At 46.9% G+C, this 25,070-nt stretch overlaps 2 protein-coding genes across 4 annotated transcripts; one reads left to right on the top strand and one right to left on the bottom strand.

Moving 5' to 3' along the window:
* Positions 1–4,171: 4,171 nt before the first annotated feature.
* LOC149453496 (uncharacterized) lies at positions 4,172–12,410 on the bottom strand. 2 transcript variants are annotated; one of them, XM_089688416.1, is made up of 5 exons: positions 12,325–12,410; positions 9,895–10,009; positions 7,932–8,108; positions 6,020–6,095; positions 4,172–5,737 (listed from the first exon to the last, which is right to left on the bottom strand). In XM_089688416.1, the coding sequence occupies exons 2-5, from the start codon at positions 9,985–9,987 to the stop codon at positions 4,338–4,340; spliced, it is 1,746 nt and encodes a 581-aa protein (XP_089544542.1). In that variant the 5' UTR covers positions 9,988–10,009; positions 12,325–12,410; the 3' UTR covers positions 4,172–4,337. The 2 variants fall into 2 exon arrangements, with proteins under 2 accessions (XP_089544542.1, XP_089544543.1); XM_089688417.1 differs by lacking the exon at positions 7,932–8,108.
* An 881-nt stretch (positions 12,411–13,291) lies between these two features.
* On the top strand, positions 13,292–19,965 carry CLP1 (cleavage factor polyribonucleotide kinase subunit 1). 2 transcript variants are annotated; one of them, XM_089688488.1, is made up of 3 exons: positions 13,292–13,436; positions 13,896–14,552; positions 17,453–19,965. In XM_089688488.1, the coding sequence occupies exons 1-3, from the start codon at positions 13,350–13,352 to the stop codon at positions 18,128–18,130; spliced, it is 1,422 nt and encodes a 473-aa protein (XP_089544614.1). In that variant the 5' UTR covers positions 13,292–13,349; the 3' UTR covers positions 18,131–19,965. The 2 variants fall into 2 exon arrangements, with proteins under 2 accessions (XP_089544614.1, XP_089544615.1); XM_089688489.1 differs by lacking the exon at positions 13,292–13,436 and adding an exon at positions 13,463–13,805.
* Positions 19,966–25,070: the final 5,105 nt, after the last annotated feature.

Raw genomic sequence — 25,070 nt, 5'->3', positions numbered from 1 at the left:
GGAGAGGGAGCAAGCATCTACTAAAGCTGCAGCAGATCTGGCAGATACCTTCGTCCACACGCGGATGCCTGACCCTCACAAGGCTCCTCCAAACAGCTGGAAAGGGGGGAAATTGTCCCTAGCAACCTCTCCTACTTCGGCGAGTCAAGCTTCTCCTCCGCCCACACCTGCAGCGCTTGGAGCCAAGCCATTCCTGCTTGACACCCGCAGATGTTTCACCTGTGGGAAAGCCGGACATCTCAGGACGCAGTGTCCTGAGCAGAAGCAGACGACATCAGCTGGCCAGCACCTCTTCTTCTGTGCTGTTCGTTCGCAGGAAGATGCGGGTAACCCCCGCCAACTTGCAGCCCGTTACCGTGGGCAACCGGCCTGTAACTGGTTTCCGGGACACCGGGGCAGAAGTCACCTTGATCCTGCCAGAGCTGATTGAGCCAAGGAACCGCATCCCAGGAAAGTTCCTTACTCTCACAGGAGTTGGGGGGACCCGTTCACGCATACCCTGTGCAAAGGTATTCCAAGATTGGGGTGCAGGAAGGGGGATGAGAGAGGTAGGGGTCTCAGATGAACTGCCCACACCTGTTTTGTTGGGTGCTGATCTAGGCACTCTTGTTTTGTATTATGCCCCTGCCGAGAAGACCCGGAAGGGCCCCCTGGAACTCTCTGGACAAGCCAAGGTACTGTGGACAGATATTGGGGTAATGTCTGGGCCACCGGTGGATGGACAGAGGGAGGGGGCTGGGAATGGTGTGGGGCTACAGGATTCTCCATTAGCTGGAGAACAAGAAGAAATCCCCTTGCCTGGGGAGGTATTGAACTCATGTGTCATTGATATTATGAACGTGACTGTTGATAATTGTTGTGAGGACAATGGGGGTGATATTACTAATGTCAGTAACATTGATAGTAAAGTCAGGAATGTCATTAATAATGTCAGTAACCTTGATAGTGGAGTCAGTAATGTCGTTGATAATGTCAGTTTTGTTGATGGTATGGTTGGTAGTGCTAACAATGATTGTGATATTCATGATGAGACAAATTATGTATTTTCACTGTTGGGGGTCACCCACAGTGCTGTGACGGGGGCAGAGGTACAGTCTCTGGGGGCTGAGCAAGGGGATGGTCTGGAAAGGCCTGTTCCTTGCCCGGGCCCAAAAGATTGTGCCTTGATAAGTGCCCAGCCATTGGCCTTGCATAGGACTAGGCAGCAGGCTGGGACTTGTAGTTCCACACCTCAGGCAGCACTGAAAAGCGAATTCCCAAAGGAACTTCAGAAGTCCGCTAGCTGTGAGTTGCCCTGCTAAGAAGGGTACACAACAGCCGGCTGGGACTTGTAGTTTCACGCTTCAGGCAGCACTGAAAAGCGATTCCCAAAGGAACTTCAGAAGTCCGCTAGCTGTGAGTTGCCCTGCTAAGGAGGGTACACAACAGCCGACTGGAACTTGTAGTTCCACGCTTCAGGCAGCCCTGAAAAGCAATTCTCAAAGGAGCTTCGGAGGTGAGCTAGCTGGGACTTTTAGTCCCAAGAGTAAGGCAGCTCTGGAAAGCCATTCATATGGAGATTTCAGTCCAGGGCTAGGTGTGAACTCCCCTGCTGGGAAGAGTCAACACAGGCCTGACAGGACTATTGGCCTAGTCACTGGGGGCTGGGAGCCTGTTATGTGATCTCATGTGTCCTGGTGTGTCAACAGGCAGACAAACATGTGTCATGGGCAGTGACAGCATGCTTGGATTACGAGTGCAAGGGGGGTTGATGCTTGGATTACAGAGAGAGGGCTGCAGGGCCCAGATCCAATCACCCTTCCTTGCCACTCAGGTTCCAGAGCTGCTGGCCAGGCCTCTGATAGATGGTGTCTAAATCCAGAAGGGGCAGGCTGACTGGGCCACAGAGACCAAGGGAATGGCACAGTCAGGAAGCCAGGGGTCAGCTAGAGTCTGGGCATCCCCGGTAGTCGCGGTCTTCAAGCAGGATCCGATGACCAGGCTTTTTGAGGACATTGGAAATCTGAGCGCCAGCCCTGTGGTTGTGGCCTGCCCCATGCCCAGGAGCCATGAGGTAATGGAGCATCCAGAAGGTGCCTGCTGTTTTGCCATCATGGACCTGAGCAAGGAGCATGGGCCACCATCTCTAACCCAGCAAGCTCAAGACGAGCCAGCCTTCGCTACCCCATGTGGCTTGCCTGAATCCACGGGAAAGCTAGTTGGGGTTGAGAATGCACCGACCACCTCTCCAGCGGTCAGGAATGGCCCGCAATGTGGAGTGGAACCAGGTGCAGTTGCCCACTTTAGGGGCCTCGTGGTGTTCGGCCCTGTCTGGGAAGAGCCACTTGGGCCCCTGTCACTAGTCAGGAACCAACCGCCCGTGCACAGTCTGACAGTGGAGAAGGGTAGCTGTCAGAGGGGCATGTCAGTGGTTCAGTTTGGGAACACCCCGGTAAGAAGAGACCCCCAGAGGTCTGGGCAGGGGGAGACTGAGGCAGTTGAGGCCTGGTCTGCTCCCTAGGCCAAAAAGCAGGTTACCTCAGTCGTGGGTGCAGCTGGCTACGGTAAGACGCCTGGATGCGACGATCATGGCTCAGCTGGACCTGTGACTGACCTAGCAGACAGGAAACTGGAGGAACTGATGTCCTGGATGCTAGCAGGTATTGAGGACTGTCCATCTTGGATGAAGGTACCTGTGGACACCACTGGGAGGCGAGGTCCAGAATTCGACTTTCCGGTTCCGGTGCACACAGGCGCTACTACCTTCAGGCCAGATGTAGTCCTAAGCCTGAGGAAGAAGATAGGAGAGGGAAATCTCCTTCTCTACCTCAACAAGAAGCTACATATTAATATGTTAGCAAATGACACCCCTGAGCCGAAGTGTTTTGTGAACAGGTGGGCACCCTGGCAGTTGCCACGGGATTCGGAGAGCCACAGCCGACTGGTGCCCACCCGTGACCACTAATTTGTCGGCCCAGCAGTGTTGCTGGGGAGAACGGCTTCCTTTTCAGACGGAATTCAGTTCTCCCGCAGTGCAGCAGTACCAGGACGACCCAAGCAGGACAAAACACTGAAGCACAAGGGGACAGTAGAGGAGGAACTAAATACCCTCCCAGAAGCCAGCACCAGGTGGAGACTGATTACTGGGATCAGCTGGGAGACACCCGCTGGTGAACATCGGAACTGCAACACTTCACCCAGGAAAAAACAGTGCCACCAGCAGGTGATCCAGGGCCTGACAGAGAATTTAAAGTGGGAATCTGGTTCTCAAATGTCCAGAGTTGTGAGAGGATCTTTGACACTTTCATGCTTTATTCTATATATTTATATAGCCACCTTATCCTGTAGTGGTGTACAGAGAACCAATTGACTCATTCACCTCATTCCCTGCACCAAAGAAGCTTACACTCTAATGTCCCACCGCGGTCACACACTTGGTCTAGGATTGGAAGCATTCAGGTGGAGAAGATCTTCACTAGATGTATGTTGTGTACATGATCTAGGTTTGGAGGCCTCCAAGTGGAGAAGATCTTCTTCACTAGATATATGTTGTGTACACGATCTAGGTTTGGAGGCCTCCAAGTGGAGAAGATCTTCTTCACTAGATGTCCTGTAGTGGTGTACAGAGAACCATGACTCATTCACCTCATTCTCTGCACCAAAGAAGCTTACACTCTAACGTCCCAGCGCGGTCACACACTTGTTATTATACCTTTATATTTCTCTAGCATTTACCGCAGTGCTGTATAGAGAACACTGAGCCATTTACATCAGTCCCTGCACCAGAGGAGCTTACACTCTAATCATTCAAGCAGACCAGCCTTTGATTAGGCCAGCCTTTTATCTGAACTGCCTTTAATCTGAACTGCCGGGGGCAGGGCTGGGGGATGGGCCTGGGGTGGGGTTGGAGGCAGACCTGGGCAAGGTTTGGTGGGGCAACTGGTGAAGAGTAAGGTTTTTGCCTAGCTAGTAGGTCTAGACTTTAAATTTTAAGCCCTGCTCTAATGTTCTTATACCAGTCACACAAGCCCGCATGCATATTGTGGGGCCAGTTTGGAGCCATGTCCCCTACCGGCACGAGTTAAACCAAAAGACCATACGGACTCCACAGAGATAAGGCCCCTGCTAGGATGTGAACTTTGAGATCCAAGGACTATAAGACGGCACCGTGCTAGCCTATATAAAAAATAACTTGAAGTGACAGTAATTTTATTATATATATTTACAGAATGGTGATGCCAATGGTTTAAACCATCAACCTCTAAGAGGTCTAAAAATACCACTCTTGGGCGGACTGACCCTTTCAGCATGGAATGTTTCTGATCGGCAGCATGATGCAGAGTACTTGTCCGTCCCTACTACATAACACGGGGAGCCAGTCCATGACTTTGTAGATGCACAGCCAGGGCACATTTGCTAAAGTAACACATTCCACACTCCGAACAAGAGTAGGGTTTGCCGCCAGGCCGCCACCTCTGGTGTCTAGCAAGGTCGGAGTTGTAGCGGTAGCATTTGCCGCAGTCCGGGCACGTGTATGGCTTGTCTCCGGTGTGAAACTTCTGGTGCCGGATGAGATTTGAATTGCTGATGAAGCTTTTGCCGCACTCAGAGCAGGAATAAGGCTTCTCTCCCGTGTGAACCCTTCTGTGTGTAACAAGGTGCGAACTGCAGGTGAAGGACTTTCCACATTCCGAACATGAATATGGCTTCTCTCCCGTATGGGTCCTTTGGTGTAGAATAAGGTGGGACTTACTATTGAAGCATTTCCCGCACTCGGCGCAAGAAAATGGCTTCTCTCCTGTGTGAATGCGCTGATGATGGACTAATACTGACCTCCAGGAGGATGATTTTCCACACTCTGAGCAGAAGAAGGTTTTGCCTTTACGGAGAATCATCAGGTGTTTGCCGAGATTTGTCTGTGGGTCAGTAGGGTTTTCGCCAGTCCTGGAGAACCCCGCTGTAGTCAAATCACCACCTACACAAGCACCATAGTTGTAATGAGAATATGGTGCCTCACCAGGGTTGGCTTGCTGGAAATGTTCTTGGTTTGGTGAGACATTAAAACTGTTACCAAGGGAAGTCACATTTTTATTGAAATTTTCCAACGTAGTCGATTCATCTGCCATCTCTGGTGCTGTGACCTGTATTTGATTGGTTGATGTGTTGGAGTCTGCTAGATCTCCTTCTTCCTCCTCCTTAATGATGAAAGATGTGTATTGGGTATGATCTGCAGGGCTATGAAAACCAAGCTTTCCTGTATGCCTGTCTTCATTTGATAATGCATCAACTTGAGATGTATCTGGTGTATGTGGTCGACGTTTGGAGGCCTCCAAGTGGAGAAGATCTTCTTCACTAGGTGTATGTTGTGTACGTTGTCTAGGTTTGAAGGCCTCCAAGTGGAGAAGCTCTTCTTCACTAGATGTTTGTTGTGTACGTGGTCTAAGTTTGAAGGCCTCCAAGTGGAGAAGATCTTCACTAGATGTATGTTGTGTACGTAATCTAGGTTTGGAGGCCTCCAAGTGGAGAAGATCTTCTTCACTAGATGTATGTTGTGTACGTGGTCTAGGTTTGGAGTCCTCCAAGTGGAGATTTTCTTCACTTGACACAGACTCCTCTTTGATAAGAACTGGTGTGGAGATGTCAACGACTGGTAGAGGAACCCCTTCAGATAAGTCATGCCTAAAGGATATATGGTCGTCATCACCATGGAAATTGGATGCCAGCTTGGTGCAGCTGGGTGGATCATCATGAGTCACATCTGGGAAAAAAAGAAAAAAAAAAAAGACATACTCATTAGGTTTTTGGCCTCTATGCACAAACACTCGTTGATGCAAGCATTTTACTCAAAGCTAGGGAAGGACACAAGGAAGAAGGGGCAATAAAATGTGGACCAGGACCTACTTCCTCCCCAATGCAGACAGGGAGCAATAAAGTTAAATACATGGACATGTTCCTTCCATGGCAGGAAAATCAAAATCAAAATGATCATTTAACAGTAGGGACCTAATATGTGATGAGCAGCCAGTAAACCCCAACTTACCATGTGACCGTATAGACGGAGATTGTTCAGGATTTGTGTAGTCACGTAAAGTTGTTTTTCCTAAATACTTCCACACCTGCAGAAAGGAGAGAGTTCTCAGTGATACTGACACCTTTTTGTTATTTACAGGTCACTGTAGGTCACTACCAAGTCTGTGGATACTGGCTCTAATTTGTAGGTATTTAACCGCCTCCCACCCGCCCGGTTCTCTCTTTCTGGGACGGCGTCATATGACATCGTCCCATTCTAACCGCGCATGCGCGGCTCCGGGAGCGCGTGGCGATCGGTGGTGCGCTGTGTCCCTCGGACACAGCGGATCACCGATCAAAAGAAAGAGCCGAAGATATCGGCTCGGTAATGTGATCAGCTGTGTCCAATCACAGCTGATCGCATGTAAATAGGGAAATGCCGGTTATTGGCATTTCTCTCCTCACGAGCTGTCACGCTGACAGAGGAGTGGAGAGCCGGTAATCGGCATCCCTCAGAGGGGACATGTACACTGATCATTAGGGCACTGATGATCAGTGTGCCCTAATGATCTGTGTAGCCCCAGCAGTGCCACCTGTCAGTTTCCCTCAGTGCCAGCTGTCAGTGGTCATCCATGCCACCTGCCAGTGCCCATCAGTGCCACATCAATGCCACATTTCAGTGCCTACCAGTGCACATCAATGCCACATATCAGTGCCCATCTGAGCTGCCTTTCAGTGTCACCCATCAGTGCCACCTATCAATGCCAGTCAGTGCTCCCTATCAGTGCCGCCAGTCAGTGCCGCCTATCAGTGCCAGTCAGTGCCATATATGAGTGCTGCCATTCAGTGCCCATCAATGATGCCTGTCAATGCCCATCAGTGCCACCTACCAGTGCCTCCTCAGCAGTACCCATCAGTGTCACCTATCAGTGTCCATCACTGCAGCCCCATTAGTGCACATCAGTGCAAGGGGAGAAATCACTTGTTTACAAAATTTTATAACAAAAACTAAGAAAAAAACTTTTTTTTTCAAAATTTTCAGTGGGTTTTGGTTTGTTTAAGAAAAAATAAAAACCCAGAGGTGATTAAATACCACCAAAATAAAGCTCTATCTGTCACAAAAAAATTATAAAAATGTCATATGGGTACAGTGTTGCATGACCGCGCAATTGTCATTCAAAGTGTGACAGCGCTGAAAGCTGGAAATTGGCCTATACAGGAAGGGGGTATAAGTGCCCTGTACGCTAGTGGTTAAAGGCCGAGTTGACCCAAAACTTCAACTTCCAGCAGAGGCTGGAGAGTTAGGCCACTAAAAATGGTTTTAATATCTCTCAGAATCACCAATGGTGGGATGTCTGTACCTGAGGTACCAGGTCTTGCTATAAGATTGAATCAGAAGGACTAACCCCAAGACGAATGAAAGCAGCCAAAGCTCTAAAGTAGACAAGAATGGGGCCATCATGAATGCTTCCCACCTTGGAGCAGTCCAGCTACTCTTGTTGCATTCTCCATACTACAGATTGCATTGGTGGGAGCCCCTCACTATGAGTGGTCGCAGACATTTCAGTGCCAAACCTCAACATCCCACCAACAAAATTTTTAATCAGTATAGGAAACTGTTTAGTGGTTTTACTTTTCCATCAACTACCACCCATGGTATTATACATTCTGGTTGAAAGAACCTTTTAGCTTCACCAATGATAGTTACGGGCCCATTGACCAACTCTAATTTGTGCTCAGTAAAATTTTTAAGTGGGTTTCGAATGTAAATTTCCCTTGCAGAGCTCTAGAACCGTAACCAGTGGGATGTCATACTTGAGCTGACAATAATATTTGGAACTGTCCATCTGAGAACCTAGACCGGGCTAGATAGGTGACTCCAAAAAGAGGTCTATTGATGTGGAAATGGTGAGAGACCTGTAGAAGGGTCAAGCAGCACTCACCTCTCCAGTCAATATATGAATGACCTGGTTGGTGAGTTTCAGAATTTTCTTGTCATTCTTCTCCTGCATCATAGAGGGAGGTGAAGGACTCATAGTTTGGCTCCGGCTCCTATTCAATCCACCAGGAAAACGGGAAGTGACACCATCATCAGATGTCCTCTTCATCACTTCGTAGTCCTGTAAGTTGAAAGGGAAAGAATATATGTTGCCATTAAGGACACCAGAGCCAGTATGTCATTCCAAAATCCTCCTCACCTCTCCGGTCAGGTCTGTGTTTTATTAACCAATTCAATACCGGGCAATTTTACACCTTCCTGCCCAGGCCATTTTTCAGGTTTCAGCGCTCTCACACTTTGAATGACAATTGCGCGGTCATACAACACTGTACCCAAACTAAAATTTTATCATTTTCTTCACACAACTAGAGCTTTCTTTTGGTGGTATTTAGTAATCACCAGGGTTTTTATTTTTTGCTAAATTAACAAAAAAAGACCAAAAATTTTGAAAAAAAACACGTTTTTCTTTGTTTCTGTTATAAAAGTTTGCAAATAAATAATTGTTCTTCATAAATTTAGGCCGAGATATATTCTACTACATGTCTTTGGTGAAAATAACCCAAATTAGTATGTATTATTTAGTTTGTAGGAAAGTTATAGAGTTCACAAACTATGGTATAGATCTGAATATTGATCAATCCTGAAGTACTGACAGCCAATCTAATTTCTTGAGGTCCAAGAATGTCAGAATAGTACAGATATCCCCCAAATGACCCCTTTTTGCAGAGTAGACAATCCGACGTACGTTCATAAGAGGCATGGCGAGTTTTTTGAAGTTGTATTTTTTTTGTCGTATTTTTTCGGAAAATGAAAAAATGAAAAAAATTATTTTCACTATTTTTTTTTTTTACATACTGTCACCAGTGCAGTACAGCGTCATCATATAACTGGCATGGCGGTGATCAGGGACACTGACTGGTAACAGTGTGAAAAAAAATATATATTTTTTTAAAAAAAAATTTTATTATTTAAAATTTTTTATTACATTTTTTTTCTTTTTTTTAAGTTTTCTTTTTTCATATTTCACTATGTCCAAAGTAGTACAATGTTACCATAGTAACATTGTACTACTTTGGGGAAGTGATCAGTATTTTATTTTTTTTTATGCACAATTTGCTTATAGCAAAGAATTACTTTGCAATAAGCAAGCATTTACCTGAATGACATCGATTCATTCAGGGTTTTTTTTTTTTTTCTTTTTTTTTTGTGCTTAGCTGTGATTTGGCCACAGCTAATCACATGACATGTGCATGTGATTAGCTGTGACCATTCACAGCTAGACACTAGTATACAATGGATGGCATGAATGAAGCCATACATTGTATACAACTGTCATGTGACCTGCTGTGATTGGTCACAGCAGGTCACATGGTACTGGCAACAGGGCCGATACTCAGATATGTCATAGGCTGTGTCCGAGGTACACGGCCGGTGACAGATCACGCCACTGCGCGGCTCTGCAAGCGCGCGAACTGCGCATGTGCGGGAGTACGCCAAATGGCTGCCTCCCGGACAGCTAGTGCATTTTTCCGGACGCCATATGGCTATTGGCCGGGCGCCAAATGGTTAATAGAGATAAGAATGACGTCATGTGACCTCTCAGAATCCTCCTCACCTCTCCGGTCAACTCCGTGTTTTATTAATAGAGATAGGAGTGACGTCATATGACCTCCCAGAATCCTCCTCACCTCTCCGGTCAGGTCTGTGTTTTATTAATAGAGATGAGAGTGATGTCATGTGACTTCCCAGAATCCTCCTCAACTCTCCGGTCAGGTCTGTGTTTTATTCATAGAGATAGGAGTGACGTCATGTGACCTCCCAGAATCCTCCTCACCTCTCCAGTCAGGTCTGTGTTTTATTAATAGAGATAGGAGTGACGTCATGTGACCTCCCAGAATCCCCCTCACCTCTCCGGTCAGCAGGTAGATGGTCTCAAGGGTGAGGTTTAGTAGTATCTGGGTGACGTTAGTCTTGTCCATCTTCATTCTTGGGGCGTCCATTAATTAAATAAACTTCAGCAACCTGACACCGGCAAGGAAGAGATCTTTAATACAGAGAATAAAAAAAACCCCACCAAAACAACGATATACAGGTTACAATTATTGACTCATAAATGGGCAGCACAGTAGCTAAGTGGTTTGCACTTCCGCCTGGCAGTACTATGGTCATTGGTTCAAATCCCAACCACAGCACCACCTGCCTGGAGTTTGCATGTTCTCCCTGTGCCTGCGTGGGTTTCCTCCAGGTACTCCGGTTTTCTCCCACACTCCAAAGACCTGCTGGAAGGTTAATTGGCTCCTGTCTAAATTGTCCCTAGTATGTGTATGTATGAATGTGAGTTAGGGACCTTAGATTGTACACCCCTTGAGGGTTAGGGACTGATGTGAATGTACAATATATATGTAAAGCACTGCGTAAATTGATGGCGCTATATAAGTACCTGAAATAAATAAATAATAAATAAATAAATGCATTTACTTGTTATGCAAACTTCAGGTTTGAAAGCATTCTGTTGGGTAGATAGGAATGTTCCTCACAGAGGAAGTTTTACTGAACCACGAGGGAAGGGGAGGGCAGAAACATCAGTACACCGACCGCCATACATGTCTCAATCTGATCCTTCAATAAAACAATCTTTATTAAAACCTGATCGAATCTTGTCATTACCAATCGTTCATCATTATCATTTTGAATGCTGTCATCTGATCTTGCGGGACAGAAGGAAAGAGGACCTCATGGGACAGTTTGGAACTCTTCAAGCTGATCAATGGATCGTGTCCTTGTTTTCCAACGAACGTTTGACACTGAAAGCGATCGGATTCGATACATCGAGCGGTCATCTCAGACACCTGATCGATACACGAACTTCTATAGTGTGGTGGCCATGTAAGATGGGATTTGCCAATCTAGTAGATTCAGTAGAGTCCCCGACAGGGGCGGACTGACCATGCGAGCACTCGGGCACTGCCCGAGGGCCCGGGTTCAGTAGGGGGCCCCATGAGATGCCTCTGGTACCTTTTTTATAGGCTTTTATGAGTGTGGGCAAGGACACAGGGGCCTCATGATCCCCTATTGCCCGGGGGCCCCATGAGTTGTCAGTCCGCCCATGGTCCCCGATCTCCTCGCTACTGCTAACCTCTCTTCTGCCGTCTTTAAAGGGTTAGTCCACCTTTACCAATACACTGCCTATGCAGATAAGAGGTGTCTGAAGATAAAAATAAACTGAACATCTCTGATCAAAACTGAATAATGCCCTTCCTATAGGAGTAGGCCATTTACATACCTCCTGAAGCCTGACTGGAACATTGCTAAGGTCGTTGCAAAGAGAAGCCTAGCTACTACTGCTCACCTCCACCATCACAGGAGGGAGGTCTTTCTCTGGTTCAGCCCCCCTCATGTGTTCTTCCTCTCCCCTGACGCAGTAGCTCTGAGCTCGGCATTTGAGTGCTCACTCCTGTGAGGTGAACAGTAGTGGCTGGGAGTGTCTTAGCAACTCCCTAGCAACAAGGAAGGACGGGATGACGTCATCTCTGGGAATTTCCAAGTCAGGCTTCATGAGGTATGTAAAATGGCCTACACCTATAGCAAGGGTACTATTCAACTGTAGTCAGAGCTGCACAGTTTGCTTTTATCTACAGCCACCCCTTACCTGTATACGTAGTTTCTTGGTAACCTTTTAACCGCCTGCCCGCCGCCTATAGCAGAAATACTGCAATATGGCGGCAGGGCTGGGCAAAATCACCTATATATACGTGATTTTGCATTTCCGGATAGGGGGTGCCCTACCCGAGCCGCCATCGGAGGCTTCAGCTGTTGATCACCGGGTCCGAGCCGGTGATTACCCGCCGATCGCCTAGTATCACTGACGGGAGAGGCCGGTATATAAACAATACAGGTATCTCTCCTATCAGCTCCTGCATGCTGCTTTGTATGGCTCTGCATAGCAGCATGTCTCCTTAGTAGAACACACACAGCACACAGTTAACCCTTTGATCACCCCAGATGTTAACCTCTTCCTGCCCAGTGCCATTAGTACAGTGTCAGTGCTTTTTATTAGCATTGATCACTGTATTGGTGTCACTGGGGATGTCAGCAACACCAAGTTAGGTTCCTCCCAGTGTCAGAATGCCCAATCTGCAGCTTGACAACCGTACTCCATGGACATGGCGTCTGTGTTTCCCGAGAGGCAGGCTGAGGGTTGTTGGAATGCCGCGGTTTGCGTTTTCAGCTGTCAGACTGGTGGAATGGGTTCTATTGGGTCAGAATGAATCAGCTTTCAAGTCACCTCACAATAAATTTATTAATAGTAGGAATAATAAGAGCAGCACTGACTTTACCTGTCCAACAGTCACTCCAGCATCACACTCCCTTCAAATCTGCTCAGGTCCAGACACTCAAGGGATTATGGGAGCCTACATTTCTGGGAAACTGTCTGTGTTGTGGACTACAATAAAATGGCTGCCGTGTTGCTATGCTTCTAACTCACACACATCAAAATATTATAAAATAGAGTACGAATTAAAAGGAACGTCCAGCTTGCCTATTGAAGTGATTTCAGTGATGTTTTGACAGGGAACATTCTCTCTGAAAAGCGACTGGACTACAACAAAATGGCTGCCATCTTGCGATGCCTTTAACTCACACACATCAAAATATCATAAAATAGACTAAGAATTAAAGAGGAATGTCTAGCTTGCTTATTGAAGTGATTTCAGTGATGTTTTAAGGAGGATCATTCTTTCAGAAAAGATACTGGACAAAATGGCTGCTGTTTTGCTACCCTTTAGCACACACATAGCAAAATATCAGACTATAAATTAAAGATAAACGTTCAACTTACACATGAAAGTGATTTCACGGATGTTTTGACAGCGAACAGTATAGCTCTTGGACTACAACAAAATGGCTGTTGTTTTGCTATCCTTTAACACACAACGAAAAATACCATAAAATAGAGTGTAAACTAGAGAGAAATGTACTGTTTACCTATTGAAATTATTTCACCGCTGTTTTGACATGGAATATCTTTTTAGAAAAAAAATAGACCGGACTACAACAAAATGGCGGCCGTTTTGCCTCACCGATAACTCACCCACCTCAAAATAGGCTGCAAACTAAAGAGAAGTTCTTCGTTTCTATTGAAATGATTTCAGGGATGTACTGACACCGAATATCCCTTCAAGAAAGCAGTAGGACTACAACAATATGGCCGCCGCTCTTGCAGATTGCGGACAATTTAATTTAAAGCAGTTTCGGAAGGCTCAATTATGTTTTATTTTCTCTTTTGATGTTAAAAGAAGAAATGTGTCTGTGGAGAGAACGTATTTGTAGGACGTTTGAATGAGAGCCGGTCTACAACAAAATGGCGGCGGCTTTGTTTGACGCAAATTGTGAACCCGGAAGGGATTCTGAGCCTTGTGACTTCCGGTCGTCTTGTATAACGCTGCTGGTGAGTTTGGTGGTGTGAATGGGGCACGTTGACAGGGTGGAGAGGGCTTCACTATGCTCCTGGTTGGGCCTGGTCAGGTGGAGCTGTTGCCAGTAGCTACCATGCAGTGGCACTGGGAGGATTAGGCCTGTTCGGTTGCTTTGGGTAATAGCACCATGTCACATTAACCGAGTTTCGTTTTCCCCCAGTGGGTGAAAGCGGTTTTTGGAGTGGTGCTTGCGCTGGGGCGATCTTGAGCACAATGGACACTTTAAGGGACAATGAGGAGGGGGGAACCCTTTGGGTCAGACCCTGATTTCGGGGAATGATGTGGCGCAAAATGTGGTCGGGCTGGGACGAGGATTCGAATGGGATGATCAAAATAGTTCGGTAGATCAAGCCGTTTGGCTACGTGTTTATGTTTGTAGTCTTTTCCGTCTTGTATCTTGTTGACCCTCATCTCTGTCCTTCATGTTTTAGGTGGCCACCATGTCGGAAGATGTCCTCGGCGGGAACTCGGAGGTCAGCAGTTCCTGGCCGTCTTCCTCTTCCTCCAGCGGCCCCTCAACCAAGTTTGACTTGGACAAGGAGACAGAGCTGCGGCTGGAGGTGGAAGGCCCAGCCCCCGTTCAGGTGGAGTTGGTTTCAGGCCTCGCCGAAGTGTTCGGCACCGAGCTGGTGAAGAACAAGAAGTACACATTCCCGCCGGGTAGCCGAGCCGCTGTCTTCACCTGGCATGGGTGCACCGTTCAGCTGTTCGGGAGCCCGGACACAGCGTACGTCTCCAAGGATACCCCCATGCTCCTTTACCTCAACACCCACGTGGCCCTTGAGCAGATGCGGGTGCAGGCAGAGCGGGAAGGAGAGCGCGGGCCTCGGGTGCTGGTGGCCGGGCCATCTGACGTGGGTAAATCAACGCTCTGCCGACTGCTCCTAAACTACGCGGTGAGGATCGGGCGGCGGCCAGCCATGGTGGAACTAGATGTCGGGCAGGGCTCGGTGTCGGTCCCGGGGACAGTTGGGGCTCTGTGTGTGGAACGGCCAGCTGATGTGGAGGAAGGGTTCTCAACTCAAGCTCCGCTTGTTTATCACTTTGGCTCCACTACGCCAGGGACGAACATCAAGCTCTACAACAAGGTGAGGAAGGACTTTTTGTAACTCCTTCACTGAGGAGATTGGCTGGTCTGGGCTTTTCCATATCATAGCCTGTAGGTTTAAAGTCCACCAAAGATCCTATGGTGGATGGACCTCAGGGTCCGCACACAGGACTGATTGGCTGATTATAATGGTGTAGACCTATTGGAGCATTGACCTTTGAAATAGATTCAGTTCCTGGAATGGATAGTAAGGATCTATGGTGGCCATGCTTGTCCATATCTAAATCCCGGTAAAAAATGTTGACATCGGCACCAGTATGTTCATACTTTCAGTGGTCAGATCTAGACAGATTTGAGTGCTGAGTGGAATTAAATGGCTCCATTTGCAGGTTGATGTTGGTGGCTTCACCAGTGGTTGCTGAAATCTTTCTACTTAAGATCCCAAGCTCTGCCATTAGAAGATTCCCTTTGGTGGTGGCATCTGCTGGAGCTGAGCTGTAGGGTCTTCAGGAAGAGACCTCAGTATAGATGCTCTTGCTGAGTGGAACAAAATGGCTCCATTTGTGGATCGAAGCTGGTGGTTTCACCACTGGTTGGTAATTTTTCCATTCAAGATTCTAGCTCTGCAATTAGAAGATGCCATTTGATGGTGGCATCTGCTGGAGCTGGGCTGTAGGGTCTTCAGGAAGAGACCTCATTAGAGATGCTCTTGCTGAGTGGAACAAAATGGCTCCATTTGTGGGTCGAAGCTGGTGGTTTCACCACTGGTTGGTCATTTTTACATTCAAGATTCTAGCTCTGCCATTTGGTGGTGGCATCTGCTGGAGCTGGGCAGTAGGGTGTTCAGGAAGAGACCTCATTATAGATGCTCTTGCCGAGTGGAACAAAATGGCTTACTTTTTGGGTCGATGCTAGTGGTTTCACCACCGGTTGGTTATTTTTCCATTCAAGATTCTATTTCTGCCATTAGAAGATGTCATTTGGTGGTGGCATCTGCTGAAGCTGGGCAGTAGGTTGTTCAGGAAAAGACCTTATCACAGATGCCCTTTGATAGATCCAAAGCTAGGTGTACATATCAGTCTGGTTGTACATTGTCCTGAAGATGATCTTAAACTGTAATTTTAACACTTGCAAAGTTCTTTGGATTGTGTAGGTATCTACTGTACCTACACATCCCAAGGCAGTATCCAATCAGGTAGGCCCCTAGGTAGTTTTTGAAGAGTTGGGAGGTTACCTCTATACAAAACTGAAGTATAAGTTCTCAGACCACTTACAATGAAGGAAATGCGTATTTGCTCCCCTGCTGATTTGGAATGTTTTCCCACTCACAAAGAAATGATCGGTCTAAAAATCGAATGTTCGGTGTATTGTAACACTGAGAGACAGAATAGCAACAACAAATTCAGCAGAAATGCATGTGTAACAAATGACTGATTTGCATGTTCATGAGGGAAATAAGTGTTTGATCCCCTTCACAAACATGACTTAGTACTTGGTGGCAAATCCCTTGTTGGCAATCACAGAGGTCAGACGTTTCCTGGAGTTGGCCACCAGGTTTGCACACATCTCAGGCCCACTCCTCTTGGCAGATCCTCTCCAAGTCATTATGGTTTGGTGGCTGACGTTTGGCAACTTGAACTTTCAGCTCCCTCCACCGATTTTCAATCGGATTAAGGTCTGGAGACTGGCTAGGCCACTCCAGGACCTTAATGTGCTTCTTCTTGAGCCACTCCTTTGTTGCCTTGGCCATGCGTTTTGGGTCATTGTCATGCTGGAACACCCATCCATGGCCCATTTTCAATGCCCTGGCTGAGGGAAGAAGGTTCTCACCCAAATTTTGACAGTACGTTGCCCCGTCCATCATCCCTTTTGGTGCAGTTGTCCTGTCCCCTTAGCAGAAAAACACCCCCAAAGCAGAATGTTTCCACCACGTTTTACAGTTGGGAAGGTGTTCTTGGGATCATAGGCAGCATTCCTCCTCCTACAAACACGGCGAGTTGATTTGATGCCAAAGAGCTTGATTTTGGTCTCATCTGACCACAACACTTTCAACCAGTCCTCCTCTGCATCATTCAGATGTTCAGTGGCAATCTTCAGACGGGCCTGGACATGTGCTTTCTTGAGCAGAGGGACCTTGCGGGCACTGCAGGATTTCAATCCTTGTCGGCGTAGTGTGTTACCAAATGTTTTTTTTGTGACTGTGGTCCCAGCTGCCTGGAGATCATTGACAAGATCATCACGTGTAGTTCTGGGATGATTCCTCACTGTTCTCATGACCATTGACACTCCACGAGGTGAGATCTTGCATGGTGCACCAGACCTAGGGAGACTGACAGTTGTTTTGTGTTTCTTCCATTTGCGAATGATTGCACCAACTGTTGTCACCTTCTCACCAAGCTGCTTGGCGATAGTTTAGTAGCGCAGTCCAGCCTTGTGTAGGTCTACCATCTTGTCCCTGATATCCTTGGACAGCTCTTTGGTCTTTGCCATGGTGGAGAGTTTGGAATCTGATTGTTTGATTGCTCCTGTGGACAGGTGTCTTTTATACAGGTAACAACATGAGATTAGCAGCACTCCCTTTAAGAGACTGCTTCTAATCTCAGCTTGTTACCTGTATGAAAGACACCTGGTAGCCAGAAATCCTGTTGAATGATAGGGGATCAAATACTTATTTCCCTCATGAACATGCAGATCAGTCATCATTTGTTAGACATGCATTTTTGCTGAATTTGTTGTTGCTATTCTGTCTCTCAGTGTTACAATACACCGAACATTCAATTTTTAGACCGATCATTTCTTTGTGAGTGGGCAAACATTCAACATCAGCAGGGGAGCAAATACGCATTTCCTTCACTGTACCATAGAACTGATTTCTCATTCTGCTCAATGTGTTTGTCATGTATACAACTTCTGACCGCCATTTTACTTCCCCTTCCACAGCTGACCTCCCGTCTGGCTCAGGTCTTCAACCTGCGATGCGACTCCAATCGTCGAGCTGCAGTCAGTGGCTGCATCATTAATACTTGCGGTTGGGTCAAAGGCGGCGGCTATCAAGCCATAATACACGCCGCTTCTGCTTTTGAAGTGGATGTCGTGATCGTGTTGGACCAAGAACGTCTGTACAACGACCTCCACCGAGACCTCCCACACTTTGTCCATACCATTCTGCTCCCTAAATCTGGTGGAGCTTCAGAGAGGTCCAAGGAGTGCCGGAGGGAGGCCAGAGATCAGCGGGTGCGGGAGTACTTCTACGGCCCTCGGGGTTCTCTCTACCCTCACGCCTTCGAGGTGAAGTTCTCCGAGGTCAAAGTCTACAAAGTCGGAGCTCCCTCAATCCCTGATTCCTGCCTTCCTCTGGGCATGTCGCAGGAGGATAATCAGCTGAAACTGGTGCCAGTGACACCGGGCAGAGACATGGCTCACCACCTGCTCAGCGTGGTGCCTCTCGATGGTGGACTACCGGATGAAAGTATTGAGGAGAAAAACGTGGCAGGGTTCATCGTCATTACTGGTGTGGACATTGAAAGGCAAACTCTGACGGTGCTTTCCCCGGCACCACGACCTCTGCCCAAATGTGTCCTGCTCATTATGGACATCAGATTCATGGACCTTAAATGAGCTTCAGAAGAGAGACATTTCTTCGGATGACGTTTCAAATCTTAAGTTAAATTTTATTGAGCCGTATTTTATCTCTGCTTTCTCACAGCACCTGAGTTGTTGTAGGGCTTGTTTAGTTGGCCATTTTGCTTCCCCGTCTTTCCAAGATTGCAGCTTTATAAAATAAGTGGGGGTATCTAGACACCAAAAATAGCAGGTACTTGGACTGGACATCGAATGGCCACGTCACGGATCATTAGCCCAGATATGCATCCGCCTCCAAGCTGCGGCCCAGGCAGCTCATAGAAGACAATGCATTCGGATCTGTTCACCCACTACTGTCCACATGTGCGTTTTTGACATGGAATTATGTCTCTGCAGCTGCTACATGGCCAATCACTTCTGTGGGCTGCGTAGGCGCAGTTCCGAGGTGGACGACCACGCATCTACTCAGAGGCCAGGACTAATTGCCCTTCAGCATGAGCCCTGACATTTTCTGTGCCTAATGCTCTGCTGACAACTAATGCAGAGGCAATACATGGGTTGAACTTGGCTGACGCCTTTCGAAGGTAGCGCCTTCTTCAGAGCCCGCGAAACAAGTCAACCAGTTTTGACCACAGAGGTCCCTCCGTACTGTGGAGTGCACTTTGTCTAGGACTGTAGAGCTACGGACAAGTGGCTTATGCAGGCCATACATGGGTCGAACTTTCCCGATGCGTTACGAAGGTAGTGCCTTCTTCAGAGCCCGCAACCTTCGAAACAAGTCAACCAGTTTTGACCCCGACAGGGTCCCTCCATACCGTGCAGTGCACTGTGTCTAGGACTGTAGAGCTACGTACAAATGGCTTATGCAGGCCATACATGGGTCGAATAACTATTTTCCATCCGTAAATTGAAAACGTCATTCGCTCAGTAATCCGATGGTGCCATCAATGATTTCGAAAATTGGCCGACCGAGTCATAAAGTTCACCGTATAGAACAGGTGAAACTTCTGTTCCTTCCAGGTCACGGGCTCATGCTCATGCGCATATTCTTTTCGGAAAAAACTATTGTACGATTTGACCATCATTGAGTTGAAAGTCGGTAGTTTTTCACCAATTTTCCAAAATGCTCGATCACCGAAAAGGGGAGGAACCACGAAAATTGTCCGGTGCCATTGACTCACTAACAGAGCGAAAATCGGCCAATTATTCTTGGGTCTGATTTTCGGACGAAAAAGCGGTCAAATTTCGAACCATGTATGGCCGGCATAAGTCTAGAACTATGGGATTGTTGACTTGTTTTTAGGTGCGTGGGCTCCATGGTGGTCATCTTAAAGCAGAGGTGTCCAAACTATGGCCCTCCAGCTGTTAAAGTACTAAAAGTCCCATCATGCCTCTGGGTGCCTTGCCTGTGGATGTCAGAGTCTTGCAAGGCCTCATGGGACTTGCAGTTCCTCAGCACCTGGAGGGCCATAGTTTGGAGACCCCCTGTCTTAAAGTGTAGCTGAAGGCGAAACTTTTTGTTTGGTTTTGTATCGAGTAGAGAGGGATTAGGCCTGCTGCCAGCAATGTAGCAACTCCTACGTGCATACTGATTCCAGGCTTGTGACCCACCTGTAAAGGCAGCTTCAGGAATACAGCCTTGAAGGGGTGGGGCCCCCCTTTAAAGAGTCAACCAAGTTCTTTCAAATGAATCGGCTGACTTTCCTCCATGCCCAGGCAACTGGATGAGATGTTGAGTTGGTTTTCAATAAAGAAACAGCCATTATTGGTCTCCTCTACATGTTTTATGAGTCCTCAGTTTTTGTTGTATTCTGCCACCTGATTGCCCATATGTTTCTTTTTATCAATAAAGTTTTGTTTTTTTTTATCAAGATCGCTTAACAACCTTGTATCTTTACCGCATCAATGTGGTCTTTACCCTTTGGATTGGTTCACTAAGCAGTTGACGGCTTTATGTTCTAAACCTGGTCCCATTCGCAGAATCCTGCCTCCGAAACACAATAACCTTTAGAGAACGGGTGTCAAAATGGCGGCCCTCCAGCTGTTGCCAAACTACAAGTCCCATCATGCCTCTGCCTTTGGGAGTCATGCTTATAACTGGTCAATCTTGCAGTGCCTCATGTGTTGTTTGGCAACGGCTGGAGTGACTTGTTGTTTGGCAACGGCTGGAGGGCCACCAGTTTGATACCCGTGCTTTAGAGAATTGGGAAAGGTGGCACTGCACAACTTTAGGTCGCCACCAGAGTTCACACCATTCAGCAGAAGCCCAGAAAAACAGGAGTAGGTGAGAACAAAAACTAGAGCCTTAACTGACAGCGATTGGCCTTCAAAAACACAGAAGAGATCAGAAAATAACCATTATAATGCACAACGTGATTGAAGAAGGCTTAGATATGTAGATTTACAGTTGCAAGAAAAAGTATGTGAACCCCTTGGGATTACGTGGAGTTTTGCATGAATTGGGCATAAAATGGGCTCTGAACGTCATCTAAGTCACAACAATAGAAGAACACAGTCTGCTGAACATAATACTACACAAACATTAGATGTTGCCATGGTTTAATTGCACATAACATGTAAACATTCACAGTGCAGGGAGGAAAAAGTATGTGAGGCCCTAGCCTAATGACTTCTCCCAGAGCTAATTGGAGCCAGGAGTGAGCCAACCTTGACTCCAATCAGTGTGATGATATTGGATGTGTTGCTGACAGCTGTCCTGCCCTTAAAAAACACACACCTGTTTTGGGTTTACTGGTTTCAAGAAGCACTGTCTGATGTGAACCATGCCTCGCAGAAAAGAGCTCTCAAAAGACCTACGATCAAGAATTGTTGACTTGCATGAAGCTGTTACAAAAGTATCTCCAAAAGCCTTGATGTTCATGTGTCCACGGTAAGACAGACTGTCTACAAATGGAGAAAGTTTAGCACTGTTGCTACTCTCCCTAGGCGTGGTCGTCCTGTAAAAATGACTGCAAGAGCACAGCGCAGAATGCTGCATGAGGTAAAGAAGAATCCCAGAGTGTCAGCTAAAGACCTACAGAAATCTCTGGCACATGCTAACATTTTTGTTGACACATCTACGATAAGGAAAACATTAAACAAGAATGGAGTACATGGGAGGACACCATGGAGGAAGCCATTGTTGTCCAAAAAGAATATTGCAGCACGTTTGAAGTTTGCAAAAGAGCACCTGGATGTTCCACAGCACTACTGGCAAAATATACTGTGGACAGATGAAACCAAGATTGAGTTGTTTAGGAAGAACACACAACACTATATGTGGAGAAAAAAAGGCACAGCACACCAACATCAAAACCTCATCCCCACTGTAAAACATGGCGGAGGGAGCATCATGGTTTGGGGCTGCTTTGCTGCCTCAGGGCCTGGACGGATTGTTGTCAGTGATGGGAAAATGAATTCCAGAGTTTATCAAGACATTTTGCAGGAAAACGTACAACCATCTGTCCACCAACTGAAGCTCCGCAGAGGATGGGTGATGCAACAGGACAATGACCCAAAGCATACAAGTAATTCAACAAAACAATGGCTGCAACAGCACAGAATAAGCCTTCTGGAGTGGCCCAGTCAGAGTCCTGACCTCAACCCGATTGAAATGTTGTGGCATGACCTTAAGAGAGCGATTCACACCAGACATCCCAAGAATATTGCTACACTGAAACAGTTTTGTGAAGAGAAGTGGTCCAAAATTACTCCAGATCGTTGTGCAGGTCTGATCTGCAACTACAGGAAACGTTTGGTTGAGGTTATTGCTGCCAAAGGAGGGTCAACCAGTTATTAAGTCCAAAGGTTCACATACTTTTTCCTCCCTGCACTGTGAATGTTTACATGTTATGTGCAATTAAACCATGGCAACATCTAATGTTTGTGTAGTATTATGTTCAGCAGACTGTGTTCTTCTATTGTTGTGACTTAGATGATGTTCAGAGCACATTTTATGCCCAATTCATGCAAAACTCCACGTAATCCCAAAGGGTTCACATACTTTTTCTTGCAACTGTATATGGCGATTGGGAAAACTCAGGTACCCACAATGGTACGGGGGGACCCTGCGGGGCTCAAAACTTTCCCAACGTGTTTCGAAGGTACCGCCTTCTTCAGAGCCCGCAACCTTCAAAACACGTCAACCAGTCCCTCCGTACTGTCTAGGACTGTAGAGCTATGGACAAGTGGCTTATGCAGGCCATACATGGGTCGAATTCCGAACAATTTTTTGTCCGAAAATCAAAAACGTTCGCTCTGTAATCCGATTGGTCACAAATCGGCCGACCAAGTCATAAAGTTTACCCCATATAACAGGTGAAACTTCTGTTCCTTCCAGGTCATGGCTCATGCACATATTCTTTTTGGAAAAACGATCGTACGATTTGACCATAGAGTCCAAAATTGGTCGTTTTTCATGAATTTTCCAACATGCCCAATCACCGAAAAGGGGAGGAACCACGAAAATTGGCCGGTGCCATTGACCCCACTAACAGAGCAAAAATCGGCCAATTTATTCTTGGGTCTGGACTTTTTGGACAAAAAAATCGGTGGAATTTCGACCCATGTATGCCCGGCCTTAGTGAGCCATCTTTATTCACGTTTGTGAGTACGTTTTAGGATAGTTTTCTCGATATTTTGCGGGATAATGAACTAGGCTGGTGCGCCCTTCCCTGTTGGTTTCTTGTAGCGGCTTAAGGACGCCCCCAGTCCTAGAGGGCAACAAATCCTGTGACGTGATCTTCAACACCTGTACTGGGCTATCTCATTCATGCCCAGGAGCCATTTTCTATGATTGCCACAATGGTGAAAGGTTCAAGTTCAGGAATCATTGCAAAATTTAAAAAAAAAAAAAAAATTTTTAAGAGATATCCATTTTGTAAACACTGCATCTCTGGAGCTATAGATACAACCTGCTACTGAGGCCAAGCTCAGAACCATGGCGGAATTTGCAGGACCATGGAAGGGCGAGCATTGGGTTAGCCAGGGCAAAAGGAGACACAGGACTTGGGACCTGTAGATTTTACATGGGTAAATTTTGTTGGCGCGGGCACGAGAGCCCATTCATTTGAATGGACTCCCGTGCCCCGGGACACGCAGGGAAGAAGTCCCTGCACTTCTTGGAAAACGCAGCCCGCACGAGAACCTCGGTTCCCAGTACGGTTGTGATTTCCAGTGCGGGCGAAGTGCCATTAGAATTAATGGCACCTGCCTGCAGGTCCACATTCCTCTGTGCTGGTGCACAGATTTTTTTGCGGATCCGCTGCGGCACTACCCGCACAGATGTGAACCAGGGGTAAAAGTTAACCCACGGCCACTATAAAACTCAGTTGAACCTTCCTTTGCCGTAATGACGTCAGGAGTCATACTGTACACCAGGCTCTTTCAACCTATTGGCCAAGAAGAAGTCATACTGTACACCAGGCTCTCTCAACCTATTGGCCAAGAAGAACCCTTGGAATCAATTTTAGGTCCCGGTGAACACCTGCAAAAAGCATTTTTTCATTGGGGGGCAGTTTGGAAAATTGCAGGAACCATCAAAAGAAGGTAAACCAGTCAGAGCTCAAGGAACCGTTACCAACCTATAGAGCTTAAAGTGCTGGTTAAAAAGCCACCCTTACAGTCAGCTAAAGAGACCATTGGTGTCATGCTACTGGTTCTGCTCGAACTATGAAGGCACCAGCATATGGAAGGTCAAATAACCACCAGAACGAACCTCGGGAGGATCCCTAGGTTTCCATGGAACTTTGGTTGAGAATGCCTGCTCTATAGGTTGGTAAGGGTTCCTTGAGCTCTGACTGATTTACCTTCTTTTGATAGTTCCTGCATTTTTCCAAACTGCCCCCCAACAAAAAAATGCTTTTTGCAGGTGTTCTCCGGGACCTAAAATTGATTCCAAGGGTTCTTCTTGGCCAATAGGTTGAGAAAACCTGGTGTACAGTATGACTCCTGACTTCATTAAGGCAAAAGAAGGTCCAATTGAGTTTTATAGTGGCCATGTCCCGTGAGGCCTTGCAAGACTCTTGACAGAGTTCCAGAAGCAGAGGCATGATGGGACTTGTAGTACTTCAACAGCTGGAGGGCCAAAGTTTGGAGACCCCTGCTCTAGAGCAGCCTTTTTTTCTATTTACCCCAGAGAAACGTTGGTTGAGAGTGGCTGCTGATCAGCTAACTGTTGAAGCAAGGAGCACACAAGCAGCGGCCTGGCTCTCCTGCGGTCTGGAATGCCCCCACTGAGCACTGCTCTTATCAGATTTGCTCTCCCTCCCATAGTATCCTGACAGCATCGGAGAGCTAGGCTGAGTGAGAGCAGCGGTCTGGCTCTCCTAGTGCCAGCACAGGTATTTTTAACCACTGCTGCACCACCTACCAGGTAAAAAAAAAGAGACATTCATTACAGTATATGCTGCCTGGTTTCTTTCCAGTAATTAAGAGGGATTAATAGGGCCTAAAGTTTAGTAAGCCCACATGGCATGCACCCAGTTTCTAAGGTGGAGATCTGAGCCCCAACCTCTCCCAGGCCCACCTTTACTCTACTGCACGGGTGTCAAACTGGTGGCCCTCCAGCTGTTGCCAAACTACAAGTCCCATGAGGCATTGCAAGGTGAACAGTTACAAGCAGGACTCCCAAAGTTCAAAGCATGATGGGCCTTGTAGTTTCGCACCAGCTGGAGGACCACCGGTTTGACACCCCTGCGTCTACTGCTTTTGTGGGTGGCTTCACTGACCAACAGGTAAGGTGCAGGAATGGGTTGTTTTGACTTCACTCGCTGCATGCTGGAACGATCGAAGGCAACTTGTGTCCTCAGCTATTTTAAAAAGCCCAATTATTCCTTTTCTTTTTACTAAAAGCCACACGGAAAAATTGTTAAAGTGGTCCATTTATTCTTATTTACATACATTCAGGTCATTTACATTAGCCAAATCACAAAATCAACCATCAAGAGCCTGCCTGAAGATTCCCCCAACCCCACCG

The sequence above is a fragment of the Staurois parvus genome, unplaced genomic scaffold, assembly GCF_062004578.1.
Source record: "Staurois parvus isolate SC_StPar_1 unplaced genomic scaffold, SC_StPar_1.0 ptg000449l, whole genome shotgun sequence".
NCBI classification, from domain to species: Eukaryota; Metazoa; Chordata; class Amphibia; order Anura; family Ranidae; genus Staurois; species Staurois parvus.
Note: the sequence above shows the minus strand (reverse complement) of the source record. Positions and strands in the feature narration are given on the sequence as shown.